Source organism: Mizuhopecten yessoensis, unplaced genomic scaffold (assembly GCF_002113885.1).
Source record: "Mizuhopecten yessoensis strain PY_sf001 unplaced genomic scaffold, ASM211388v2 scaffold11095, whole genome shotgun sequence".
Lineage (NCBI taxonomy): Eukaryota > Metazoa > Mollusca > Bivalvia > Pectinida > Pectinidae > Mizuhopecten > Mizuhopecten yessoensis.
In genome coordinates, this window is record NW_018408877.1 from 833,576 (window position 1) to 848,246 (window position 14,671).

General features: G+C 37.8%; 1 protein-coding gene across 1 annotated transcript; it reads right to left on the minus strand.

Moving 5' to 3' along the window:
* Positions 1 to 12,580: 12,580 nt before the first annotated feature.
* LOC110465627 lies at positions 12,581 to 13,499 on the minus strand. The gene is made up of 2 exons (XM_021521576.1): positions 13,396 to 13,499; positions 12,581 to 13,283 (listed from the first exon to the last, which is right to left on the minus strand). Exons 1-2 carry the CDS (start codon positions 13,497 to 13,499, stop codon positions 12,581 to 12,583), a joined length of 807 nt encoding a protein of 268 aa, XP_021377251.1.
* Between the last annotated feature and the right edge of the window lie 1,172 nt (positions 13,500 to 14,671).

Sequence of the window (14,671 nt, forward strand, 5' to 3'; positions counted from 1 at the left end):
TTTCTTCGCATTGTTAAATAATTCTTTCCGAGACTACGGATTATTAAGCGGAAGGAGGACAGCTTGAAACAGTGGTTCAGTTAAAGTACTAAATGTAACATACGAGGATATATCGGATAACTGGTTTTAACGGCAAAAAGGCGGGAAAAGGGAGAAACGGAAAAAGTGAGAAAATGTCTTTAAATAAAGGAGAGAACACAGTCACGAGCGACTTAAGACAAAAATGAAAAGTCTTGAATCCTATTAGACACTGAGGCTGCATACATGTATTTGTCAATTACGTTATCAGAAACTATTTATATATTACTCACAAATAGAGGGTTTGTTTCTAGAAAAAAACAGTCTTGTGTTTAGAAAGTGATATGCCGAACCAGAATAATTCAATAATATTATAGTTATATGTATCCGAGAGAGGAATATGTATTTAAATACATTTCTCTTTGATGCTCGATACTCATTCTAAAACATTAATAATCAAATAAATACCATGGATGGAAAATTATTGCGAAAATCATGTATTTTTTCCATTATGATCATTTATACTGAAAACAAATAATCGTTTCCATGACTGCGAAATGTCACTGTATAAATTGATAAACAAGTGAAAATCGCGCCAAAGAGCACTTTTCTATTAATACTCATCCTCAATATTACGTCTGATTACATTTGAATGAAAGGCGAGTCCATAAAAATAGCAATATCAGGACATGTATCAAAGCTGGTAGCGAAAGCAATACAAACAATATGGAAAAGGAAACAAGGAAACCGTGAAGTTGCCACGTAGCAAGTAATTAAGGATAAACGCTTCAGCTTCTTGTTTCTACCGTATGAAATTAATGTTTCAAGACGTTCACCCACGAGTCAGACTATCAACATAACAACATATAAAGTATTAAGCTTCTCCACGAACGTCAATCTCCATACGAACTAGCAATTGGTGTCGGCTGCTCGGAATCAGTCACGCGGAAGACTCAGAATGCGAAATGACTTAATGATTTCTGCTCTCGTGTTATTTATTAGAAATGTCAGTTTCAGAGGGAAGACGCTCCTTTTGCAAGGGAGATAGTATTTGGTTTTATTGAAATGATATTTAATCAAGCGATCGAATTTTCTGTATTTTTTCTTTCTGTACAAGATGCCCGGATGTCCGTGAGGTGATGATGCGGATATGTGGCATAGCCGAGATCATCCCTCTGGTCCTCTTTGCAGACAAAAGTCTTTTGACAACATTTGCAGACGGAATCTATTTAATCTCTGTATTATTTTTTAACCATACCATGACCTCGGAATCGGTAGATTTTCTGATAATGGTATGTTGAGTGAAAACTACCAAATACCGGGAAACTAACACTTTGGAATACGATTCTATTATTGAAACAATAACGATCCCCGCGTTTCATGTGTCCTATGGTTACCTTATTAATTGCTCAAAGTAAATTAAACTTTACTAATTTTACAAAAATTACGAACCAAATTCTGTCAATTCATATTTAATCATACTTGTTCGACCGGCATTTCGAGATAAAGGTGTTATTCGACATATCCGTGTTAAAATACATCCTAGGCAGCGATACCTTACCACGGGACATAGCAATAACTTCGAGATAAGCTGTGTATTCCAGATATTACACTTCAATACATATTAAAGTGCATGTCGTCATCCACCTTATATTCTATGTTATATTTGTAGCAAACAATCTTATCATCGGAATTGTACTTTATTTATTGTATGTATACACATATTTATGCATACAGAAATTGTTTAGGCAAATATGTATTTCGAATATAATACAAGTCAATGTCCATTAGAACGGCTAACTAATGAATACGCATCTGTTTATTGTGTAAAACAATCTTAAATATTTTTATTACGTCGGTGACTAATGACACGTGAAAAAGTACATTTATGACTACTAATCGTTTCAGTGCAGATTACACATCTAATCAGCAGTGCAATTCAATGTCCCTTTCTTACTTATCAGATGAGGGGCGTAAATGAAGAGGTATCTTGTGTTTAGAATATGGAACATGCCAAACGGAAAAGGGCGGAGCGGGCGGTGTACCTGTTCATAGGCTGCTGTGGAAAGGTGCCATGTACCTTTACATGAAAGGGAAATATTCTTATAACTCTATCAACATTTCAGGATGAAATTAGTTTTAAAGGCAATAAAAATATATAATTTTCTAACATGAACGCAAGATGCCAACGTGTCAAGTCAAAAGTGAGGTCTACTTATCTTTATATCAAATTGAACATTAATTATATTTATTTATTTGTTTGTCCTTTTTCACATTTATTCGAGTCTATTAAACATTTCTTCGTTTTCAAAAAGAGTATCATGTGCGTTTTTAATCAAATTTGCGACAATAGGGCACCAATTGTCAATTTTCCAAACCTTACAATCTTTGAAGACGTGTGAGAGGTGTTATACCTGCCGCGACAGCCTTACAATTACACACCTATTTATACTTAATACTTTTTTTATTATACACCGAGATCGACGAACATATTAGCCTTAATATATTTTGTAATTAGGGCTCAAATTACTGCCATTCGTTGTATATATCTGTCATATTCTCATAGTTAGTATATAGGTATTTATTACAAACTATACCATTCTGTTTCTCTGTGTGTTTGTCTAGTAATCTACTTCGTGACCACGAGTTTTGGATATTTTTTTACTCCTTTGCACATTGACAGTGGTTTTAGTAGTAACATGAGCTATTTTTCTCATGCGTAGTTTATATTCTTCGAAAAGGAACAGTAAGATTTATTGTTGCATACTCTTGATATACAGGAACAAATATGCACAGATATAAAAACGAATATGACCAGCCATTTTTGTTCTGATTGAGGAAATATTTTATCCGTTTGAGATATATGTTTAGGAAACTTTATCAGCGTTATCAAGTTATAGTCTAACGTTGTATTGGTAACATTATAAAGGGTTTATATGCACTTGTAGGGTAAGCCGAACCAATAAGCCAGTTTTATGTATATGTACATTATAGAGATTAGCAGTCTAATTGGAATATCAGAGATCTTAACAGGGAAGATCCAGTAGATCATTTCTTCTTATTTCAAATGAGTATCATAGTGGTATGGTTTACCTGAAATGTACGTGCACTGTTATACAAAACACCCGAATCTGTGTTCTCGTCCCAATCAATTAGAACATTAATCAACAGTAGCTTTTGTATGGAGGAACTGTTGTCGCTATGAATGACCGAGGATCAGATTGATATCAAAGTTATTTATTTCACTTAGTAACAGATGTTCCATTTAGCAAGTAAAAATATTTCAACATTTAAGTGATAAAAATAGAATAAATGTAATGTACCCATCGCAACACATTCGATATCCTCTATACAAACATTTGACTTGAAAAAGTTTCAAATATATTTGTATTTTTATATAGGAGGCTTTGTGATAAGTAATACATATAGAAATTACTACGTGGGTAATTATATCATTTAAGAGTTGATCTTCACCCCCTAACTAAAACGAAACCTGAAACGATTCTTGGGTCTATAACCATATCTTGGTGATTGACGTGTCTATCTATATATATCTACTATAAATCCGGAGTAATGTGAGAAGTAATTAACGTGTGTGTGTATATAAGTTGGAATACATAACGAGGGTGATGTAATGACTGTCTGTTGTGTCTACTTCAGTATCCATACGTCTTTGATAAGCAAGGTGACGTAGATAACCTAATTATTGAAATAAAGCTGTTCTTGGGCGCTCGCTAGAATTTGTTATGTGACGCCTATTTGTCTCCATTTCACAACAAAGCTGTGCTTTTCTTTGATCATTTCTGACCCTTTTCTAGTCGCAATTCAGTCGCAGACGATAAACAATAAACACTGTAAAGTGGTAAAATGTGTAATAATTGATATGCTATAAAGAACACGTAATAATCTAATGACGTTGATTGGTTCACGACTCTATTCTGAAATCGAATTGGTCATGGGAGATAACCCTGACACAGAATGTGACGTCATAAATATTGTGCCGTCAGTATAGACTCAATTAGTCCTAATAGAAACCGGATGGGTTTACTATGAAGGACGAGATTAGACAGTTTGTGAAGTATCATATGTATGTAAGGTGTAATATTCTCAAAAAATTAAAACGAAACGTTGAACCGAGGTCAGTTATCATAACAATAATACTTTGTTCGATAAATTCTTTTGTATTTTCAAATAGAAAAATATATTTCGAAAATACGAAAATATTTTGTTTGCACTCTTATTCAATTCAGTCTCTTATCTTATGTTTTGAGAAAAAAAAATGTATACACACTCAATGTAGTCAAATACCCATGGACCAATAAAACCGTTAAAGTATAGCATAAATGAATCGAATTACATCCATACCATTTTAATACCTGTAAATGATAATGGATAAGTGACTCAATAAGCGAACGTTAGCCCAGTAAAATACCATACCTGCCCTCGATCTGACATGAGCAGGAACAATAGCACGTGTATGGGAGAGGGTGAGCTAAACAACCCTGTACGCCATCACCTGTAATGTATATACATTAACACGACCCGGACTATCTTCATCATCAGCTTAAACCGAAACAATTCAACACATTGCATTGTAAAACGTTTAGCATATCCCCTCATAAATCAGCTCGGTGTTAAGCAATGCGAATGATACTAAAAATGCAAGCGTTGTAATAACGCGGCTAACAATATGACCGGAAAATGGGCGTGTCTGTGTGGGGAGATGTAAACAAACTTTTCTTTATAGCGTGGTCACAGTAGCTGCTACATTATCTCTGAATACAATCCGACTCTCGTGTCAAAGTATGTAATCCGCAGCGTACGTGTTACTTTTACCACTGGTACAGTAACAACGACACCAGGCTTCTACAGAAACACGTGTTTATCGAGTTACTCGATCTCAATGTGGACATTTAACAAAGTCCCAACAGATGCACACGGCAACATGACAACTTCACGTGTCAGGACAGACAGGGGAACCTTTAAATTTATTTTAAACAAGAGAAATTGGTAATATGTGCTATGAGTAAATTGGATTGTATTGCAATAAATTTGGAGCAGTACCTTAATAAATTGCATTTGTAACTTATATATATGAATCGACCCTAACTAATAAAGTATAAATATTTTGAAATAATCATTAAATTTTGACATGAATATGTTAATATTAAAAAAAGCAGTAATGCATTATATGTTTCGTAATATAATTGGTATGGTATATTTAAGGTGATTTTACTAAGTCAATGTTATCCCATTAAAATCTGAGTTCTTGGTTTAAATTATTTGAAGAATGTATTCTAAGTCGAGTCAGCCTGAAGACAGGTGTAACCACTTGCCGTTTTTACAATTTCCTGGAGTTTCTGGAAATGTCGTAAATAAGGTCATATACATATTTGAACCTATTATATGTTATCAACAGCGGTTTATACTATCGTTAACATTATTATCTAGCGTGCTTACCTTTGCTCAATATATCAATGAAGCACGGAACATACTATATTAACAAACATTAGACTTTCCTAATTGTATTGCTCTTTAACAAGTCATTACGTCGAGACGAACCAATGAGGTAAATTAACAAAGAGAAATCTAACACAATGATAACACACATGGACTCGACAAAACACATAAAAATCTGTGGACACACCAAAAAGGATAAAGGAAAAAACTGTGCGTTTACTTTTTTAAGCCTGTCTGTCTGCACGAAATACGACGGTTTTAAATTCGCATTCGTTAAATTTTCCTTTCCCAGACGTTAACGGCATAACAGCTCCCTTTGTTTGTCATGTCTTTCCACTATTTTTGAATCTGTTCTAAGCATTATTGTTCGTTGAATTCTTGAGATAACAAGACGTTAATTTATGGCTTAAAACTGCTTTCATTAATATTGAAACTCAAAACTGATAGCCTTATGTCCTCGGATGTAATTTTGATGATATTAATCGAAGCTGGTTCTTGACTGTCCGAAAATGTATACTATCATACGTACTCAGCAAACGTAGAATATATAAGCTACCAACAGAGCGGTTGTAGACAGATTAGCATACGATAGTCTCAACCTCTATAAGTTAATGGTAGAAGGGGAATAACCCCAGACAAAATGAATCATAAACATTGTTAACGTACCGGAATTTGTAACGCCATTTCTTGATTAAATAGAATAGCTTTAGGAAAACTCATGTAATTATGAAACAAAAAGTGGGATAAATGGCCGGACATTGTATTTAGTGCCCTGCGTATATTGAATGTTTTGTATAAACAATGCATATTGCATTGTGGTGCTGGGATAATAATGTTATTCGATAGTAAACAGGGATTATAAAACCAAATCTTTATGATAATTGAGCTGTTTTTAGTTATAAGGGCTCCTGAACTTCTCTTGTATAATATGTTGATTATGAAACGAAACAACAAAACCATTGATAAAGGAAAACGATACCCCATCGGTATTTACTACGTACACGTTAAGTTTCCTGACATTTCCGTATGAAAATAAATACGTTTCAACCGTTGTATGACATATATCAATCGTTACTGTATAACTTTAATGTTTAACCTGAAGTACCACGGATAAGTCCTTTGTGTTTAACCTGAAATACCACGGATAAGTCAGTTGTGTTTAACCTGAAGTACCACGGATAAGTCCTTTGTGTTTATTCTGAAGTACCACGGATAAGTCCGTTGTGTTTAACCTGAAGTACCACGGAGAAGTCAGTTGTGTTTAACCTGAAGTACCACGGATAAGTCAGTTTAACCTGAAGTACCACGGATAAGTCCTTTGTGTTTAACCTGAAGTACCACGGATAAGTCCTATGTGTTTAACCTGAAGTACCACGGATAAGTCATTTGTGTTTAACCTGAAGTACCACGGATAAGTCCTTTGTGGACGAACTGGCTATATGATGCAGAATTTCTTGGGATTTTCAGCCATGCATTCGTTCTGTAGTGAATTTCACGGGTTTTATTAATGCAATGTAACCGCGAATATTTCTTATCTTCAATATTAGCAATCACGCAACCATTAAACTTTTGTTCCAAGGTAAAAGGAACGCCCCGTAAAATAAATTCCTAACGAATAGTTCACGTTATAAAGTACAGTATTTATATATGTTCTCCTTATAAGTCACCAGCCACCACATCACATGTATATTCTCTATGTCTTATGTGATATGACTTATTTTGTAAACGTAAATGTCTTAGCGGAAATGTTATTTTAGCGCCCTTTACTTTATCCCTTACGCATAAATTTGTGTTCACTGATTCTTACCATATAGATACATGTTTTGTTCCATAGTGTATTTGCTATATAAAAAAACCTCGGTGCACTAACTGATGATTTTGTTGATAGATGGAATGAACCGTTCAGGGCTAAGAGTGTGGTAGTCAGAGTACGTATTCCTTAATATACTTATCACTTACTATTAGACCACTTCTCCTTGTGGCCCAGGTTCTGACATCATACCCATGACATTCCTTATGTATTACTTTATAACCCTAAGAAGAGGCCATTTGCATCGAGATATTCAGGAAAGGCTATTCTAAATATACAAGAGGATGCCGAAATATCAGTTAAACCTTAATTCGAAAATAAAAATCGAAAAAATAGGGCAAAACAAGTACACAGAAAAATTTACACAAAGACATTTGAATACGCACAAGGATAATAAGTCCAGGTTACCCGGAAGATCAAGCGTCCTCTGCTTCAACGATGAAACCCGCCTCGTCAATCTAAGTCGAGTCCAAGTAATGTCACGTTCTCACATCGAGAACTCGGGTAGGGACAACAAAACAACAAGTAATGTCACGTCCTCACAGCGAGAACTCGGGTAGGGACAACAAAACAACATGTAATGTCACGTTCTCACATCGAGAACTCGGGTAGTGGCAACAAAACAACAAGTAATGTCACGTCCTTACAGCGAGAACTCGGGTAGGGACAACAAAACAACAAGTAATGTCACGTTCTCACATCGAGAACTCGGGTAGGGACAACAAAACAACATGTAATGTCACGTCCTCACATCGAGAACTCGGGTAGGGACAACAAAACAACAAGTAATGTCCCGTTCTCACATCGAGTACTCGGATAGTGACAACAAAACCACAAGTAATGTCACATCCTCACATCGAGAACTCGGGTAGTGGCAACAAAACCACAAGTAATGTCACGTCCTCACATCGAGGACTCGGATAGTGACAACAAAAGGACCTGTAATGTCACGTCCTCATATTGAGAACTCGGATAGTGACAACAAAGCCACAAGTAATGTCACGTCCTCACATCGAGGACTCGGATGGTGACAACAAAACGACATGTAATGTCACGTCCTCATATTGAGAACTCGGATAGTGACAACAAAACCACAAGTAATGTCACATCCACACATCGAGAACTCGGGTAGTGGCAACAAAACCACAAGTAATGTCACGTCCTCACATCGAGTACGCGGATAGTGACAACAAAACCACAAGTAATGTCACGTCCTCACATCGAGGACTCGGATAGTGACAACAAAACGACATGTAATGTCACGTCCTCATATTGAGAACTCGGATAGTGACAACAAAACCACAAGTAATGTCACGTCCTCACATCGAGGACTCGGATAGTGACAACAAAACAACAAGGTACTCTTTTGAGCATAATAAAAACATCATGACACATCAAACATGTCTGACCTATAAAAACAAGCCTATTAAAGCTGACAATATTGGCTGAGGACCATTCGCTATAGTCATATACATGTCTGATTACAAAAAAGTCTCCAACTGTCTGTCTGCATGTATCTGATAGAAATAGTCTTGTTTAAGTATGTTTACAACAAAGTCTCCAACTGTCTGTCTGCATGAGTATGTTTACAAAAAGGTCTCTAAATGTCTGCCTGCATGCATCGGATAGAAATAGTCTTGTTTAAGTATGTTTACAAAAAGGTCTCCAACTGTCTGTATGCATGTTTCGGATAGAAATAGTCTTGTTTAAGTATGTTTACAAAAAGGTCTCCAACTGTCTGTCTGCATGTATCCGATAGAAATAGTCATGTTCAAATCAGTACACAGCAAGGGTGTCCAGAGGTGAAGATAAGCAGACAGAGGGTTGAAGACTTTGCTGTTAATATTAATCAATGTTAAGCTATCGATTTTCAATACACCAGGGGTTGTCTTAGCTCTGAACGTGTTTAAACAACAAAGCAACCAAATTGATACCCAAATCAATAACACAAGAACATTTTATTTAAATACTCTATCAAGAGTTTCTTTTGGTTTTTAAAGTTTATCAATTTAAATTGATTATTTTAAGAAATGTGCTGGAATGTTCCAAGGTTCGATGATGACGTTAAGGTGTGGTATATCATCTCTGTTGAGTTATTCAAGGAATTCGATAAAATTTGATGGCAGTATTGATTAGTGCTCAGGTTAATTGCAATAACATGTGATACGTTTTTCGATAGGAGCTCACTTGAACTAGGGCTATTTATCCTTAGGAGATCGATAAAGGTATCATGTAGCTACGATTGTGCTCTACATCTACTATACACTCCATTCCAGTGTTTTGTATGAGGTTGGAATTATAATCTGGTTTTTTATTAACATTGCTTACAATTGAGAAGTTCTAAAATGTTATTTATACATTAATTCTTATGCATGCGTCAAACATGCAATACAATGTACGTTTCTGATTTTAAATGAATATCATTCGAAATATATATTACTACTGTATACGGAATTAAGTGTTTTCAACATTTGTCTATTTCTAATTGATAACGACTCGATGTAGTAAGTTGTTGGAGCAGGATAATGATCATATGGTAACGTTGCGATCACATTAAGGTACGTACTCTATAATTCGAGTAAACATTTTTCAAAGATGGTGGAGGCTCTTGAAGAGGTATAAGCCTCACTCATGAGCGTATTTACGTTAAGGTGGAAGCCTTTATAAAAGCTTATCAGGGGTTGAACAATTATTTTGCTGTTTGCATGGACTGGTGTGGGAAAGTGAGCTTTGTATACAAGTTATACTGATAATCAGGGTATATACACTTTCTTAGAAGCTCATTCTTTTGTCCTTGAAACAACTAGTTAAACATTCAATCCATGTCTTTGCATTGACCATCTTGTGTATTCGAGAAAATTGCGTCACGATTTCTGAATTGTAACTTTGTGCTTTCTGAGGAACAGCCTTGCAGCATTTGATTTGCATTTCTAAAGCGTTAATACATTAATTACAAACATTGAAGACAATATCGGACGGTGGGACACATTGGCCCGAATGATTAGTATTGATTAAACTCTTTCATGTTATCATTTGTTTATATAAAAAACTGATAATAATTATGAAGTTATTTACATCTGAGTCGATTTACTTCGAATATAAAAGGATAAAATGAATAAATAACCATATCCGACGGCACACGGATAAATAAACTAAGGTAGATTAGCATAGAGGTCTGCATGTAATCTGTTAGCCAGTCCCTCTTGTTGTGGATGTGTAGATTGTTTGATAACACACCTGATCAATCAGCTGTTATAGACAATAAATGAAAGGTATAAGGCTCGTCCAGGTAGAACCAAATGACATTATATCACACATCAGCGTTCTATAATCTAGCAACTTCACCCACGATATTGATCGCCCTCTGGCTCATTCTGTAAGTGTTCCGTGTAAACTGTACCAGGCGAAATGTCGTTATTTCAATGAACAATATTAAAGTAGGACGTTATCTAAAAGTTTTTAACAAGCGCAGCGATCCACAAAGACAAACCCTTCATACAAACCCTGTTTCTTGTATGTTTGAATATTTTTTTGTAATATCAAAATAACGGATAGCTAAGGAGGAAACATCTAGACATTCGAACTGGGTAGATTCTGGCCTCTCCATCATGGACTTATATTCAGTTTTATTGGAAAGGAAACTAATCAATTTCAACACGTCAAAGCAGTGAACCGAACATGTTTTATCACACAATAGACTAGAGTGTATTATATTGCCAGGAAACTGAACCCATTGAACATACTCTTGGACGTTATTTAAACGCTTACAACAGATTTATCTCTTAACACTTTCAAAAGGTTCATATCAAATGTTGTTTGTTGTATTTTTGCATCTGGTAAACAGTATCAACCGCGTGGAATCCTTGGGATGCTCAGGAGAAAACACTCACACTATCGGACTGACTCAAACCACCCAGAGTCCAGGCTCTCCATCATGGACTACTTACCAGACACCAACCCTGTACCAGTGTGCCGAGTTGTGTCTGAGCCTGGAGATATGCAGGTCACTTGTATTTCTCAGGAACGTGTCTGAATGTCGTACCTACCCTTACACTCAGAACATTCCACTAGTGGCAGGTTCCAATGGTACATACGTCATCAACTCTACAGGTATCCCACAGGTAAGATCTTCTATGTTTAAATACAAACTATGTAACGTTCCGGGGTCCGTACCCTAGTCACTTCTAAGGATCCCTGTGCTGTAAGCTTAATTATAACTATACTACAGTTGCAAATATATACAAATATGTGTTACTACCTTGTAACCAGCATACCTATTACCTAATGCTTAATACATGATATGAACAGAATAATTACTGCACGACTATAGAACTAATACCAAAGCTATCTGCTCTGTATCAATATAACACACTACACACACTACCGTACAATCCAGGCAGTACACAACTCGACTACCTAGTCGCGGCTAGCCCTAGTCACTATAGTTGCCCTATAGTCAGCTACCTAGCTATATGACCTAGTCGCGCCGATCACGACAGCCTTATACTAGTATACAACTACGGCACTCTCTAATGACCACGACTATCCCTAGTCACGACTAGCTCTAACGACTATACCTAGTCACGACTAGCCTGGTCGCGACTACCCCTAGTCACGACTAGCACCAACGACTATACCTAGTCACGACTAGCCTGGTCGCGACTAGCACTGCACAGCCTATGCCCGTGACACCTTCTGTCTAACAGTATCTCGCTACAGCACTCAATCGTTTATTTAATATATCTTCCAGGCAGTGTGTGGATCAAGGCAAGACTTATTCAGTCACTTCTATCTTTCCAACACAAAGCCGGTCTCACATATATTAGGTACTTACGATCTGTCACTGCTGTGAACACGCCAAGATCGAAACAGAACTGGGCCGATTGTCGCTGGATTCTGCCTATTTATACCCTCTTGCTATCCTAGCGACACCTAGCGGTGAGTGAGGTATAATCACCTGTACGTTTTGATTGTACCTCGAAAACTATCTGTCTTCTAAGCGTTCGAATTACGGAGACATAACACAAATGATTAACGCCAACAGATCAACGTATCTAACCTGAATAATATGCTAAATCAGCGAAGGTAGGATTACGATATGTACATTCATCACATTACCCACGCCTCCGAGAACAACGCGTCCTCGCGTTATAAAAATAAAACAACTCTGATACTGAACTCTCCAAGATGTAATGACATCAATCAAAAATATACACTATGATTCGAAACATAACTTTGTCATTGTCCCTGAACGAACGATCCAAGTCCTATTCTTTCATTATTCTCTCTTGCCTACTGGCTCCTCGAACAACAAGGACACAAATTGAGAACTTCATCGAACTCGACAATCTCAATGGACTTTTCGCCCTCGGGGTATCTCGTCGTTTTGGTGACGGTACTCCTCGACTGCACAGGAAGGGTTTGTACGGCCACTGTCTTCATCAACGGTGCCTGCCTTACCCTGGAGGTACTGGCAACCGTAACCGCATGGGGTATCGTGTTCCTAATGTCTTTAGGATGGAGCTTCTCTGCTTGATCTGGGGCTGCCCCAGTCGTCCGTGGACGTTTCAAAGAGATTGGCAGGGAAGGCTGCGTTCTCTTTCTAACGATCCTTCCAGATAGCAGTTCCTCATTGTCTTTCTCGACAACTTCACTGTCAGAGGACTCGATATCATCATCCTCGGAGCTGGAAACAATCAAGTCCCCTGGGTCTTGATGCTGCCAGTCATCAACGGACGTTCCAGCTGCTTCCTCATCGCCAGCACGCTGGGGACTGTCTTGTACCGTAACCGCCTCATGCCTCTTTTGATGACGTTTCAGGTACGCCTTCCTTGTCGTTATGAAGTCACACTGCTCACAACGCAAGGTGTTCTTCTCCATAGTGGCCAGTCCACAACTCATCAGGTGTGTCCTCATCTCCTCTCTATCCGCCGTCTTATGTGCACACATGGGACACTTCTGTACTGGGGTTTTCTTTGTGTTTACCATGATTCTCCTACAAGATCAAATGTTACCCTCATATAGTGCCAACACAAATAGTCTGATCTACCTAATATTCTGAAGTGTAACTAGAATGCCACTTAGGTGGTCGTCGAGTGCGTGTTTGCCTGGAGTTGTTCTCAAACGCTTTCTCTCCATTTCTGACTGAATCACTTTTATTCACATCATTCTCCACCTCCATATGAACATCTTCCATCACACTCCCATTCATTTCTCTAGATGACGCAGCATCCCCTACTTTCAAGTAGCTGAAACAACTCTCATCGACCTGTGTTTGTCGATCNTGGTAAAGTCTGGATGCGCAAGGACAGGTGCTTTTACCAACAACCTCTTAAGAGTCTCAAATACTTCCTGGCAAGAGGAAGTCCACTCAAATCTTCGTCCTTTTTCTGTGAGTTTGTGAAGGCACTTGGCAATTTTAGCAAAATCCTTAATAAACCTTCGATAGTAGCTACAGAATCCCAGAAAAGATCGCAACTCTCGCACATTGACAGGAACAGGCCATTGCTCCACCGTTCTTGTTTTCGCAGGATCTGTTGAAACACCTGACTCTGAAATGACATGACCTAGGTATAGAACCTCTTTTGCACATAGAAGGCACTTCCTGACTTTTAATTTTAACCCAGCAGCTAACAATCGGTCAAATACTTTTTCAAGATTGTCCATCATCTCCTCAAAGGATCTTCCCACAATAATGACATCATCAAGGTATATGAGGCACCCCTGCCACTGTAGTCCTGCCAGTACAGTCTCCATTAATCGTTCGAATGTTGCTGGGGCTGAATTTAAACCAAAGGGCATAACTTGGAACTCGTACAACCCTGTGCGAGTGGCGAATGCGGTTTTGGCACGGTCCTCCGAATCCAACTCTACCTGCCAGTATCCAGAGTTCAGGTCTAGTGCCGAAAACCATGAACATCCAGCTAGTTGATCTAGTGTCTCGTCAATACGAGGCAGAGGGTATGCATCGGGAATGCTGACAGCGTTAAGTCGTCTGTAATCTACGCAAAACCGCATTGTCTCACCCTTTTTCTTGACCAAAACAATGCCTGAGCTCCAAGGACTAGAGGATTTCTTTAAAATACCTCGGTCGAGCATGTTCTGCACTTGTTTGTCAACTTCTGGTCCCATATTGCCTGGGATCCGTCGTAAAGGCTGTTTTATCGGACGAGCATCTCCTGTATTGATCTTTTGCTTCACGACATCTGTTCGCCCCAAGTCCTCATCTGATGCAGCAAACAAACCTTCATACTTTTGCACAAGATGTCTCAACTCCTCGTATTGTTGGCCGGTGAGGTTTGTTTTCGATGCTTCTAGTAGTTTAGCCAGGTCTTCTCTTAAGCTGTTATTTTTGTGAGGCTGTTTTCCTTCTATTTCCTCTAC

Excerpts from the sequence above, each read along its gene's own strand:
- LOC110465627 (XM_021521576.1), bottom strand. The coding sequence starts at position 13,499 with ATGAATGGGAGTGTGATGGAAGATGTTCATATGGAGGTGGAGAATGAT. Across the intron at positions 13,284-13,395 it reads GCGTTTGAGAACAACTCCAG|GAGAATCATGGTAAACACAA; the intron begins GCAAACACGCAC and ends TTGATCTTGTAG.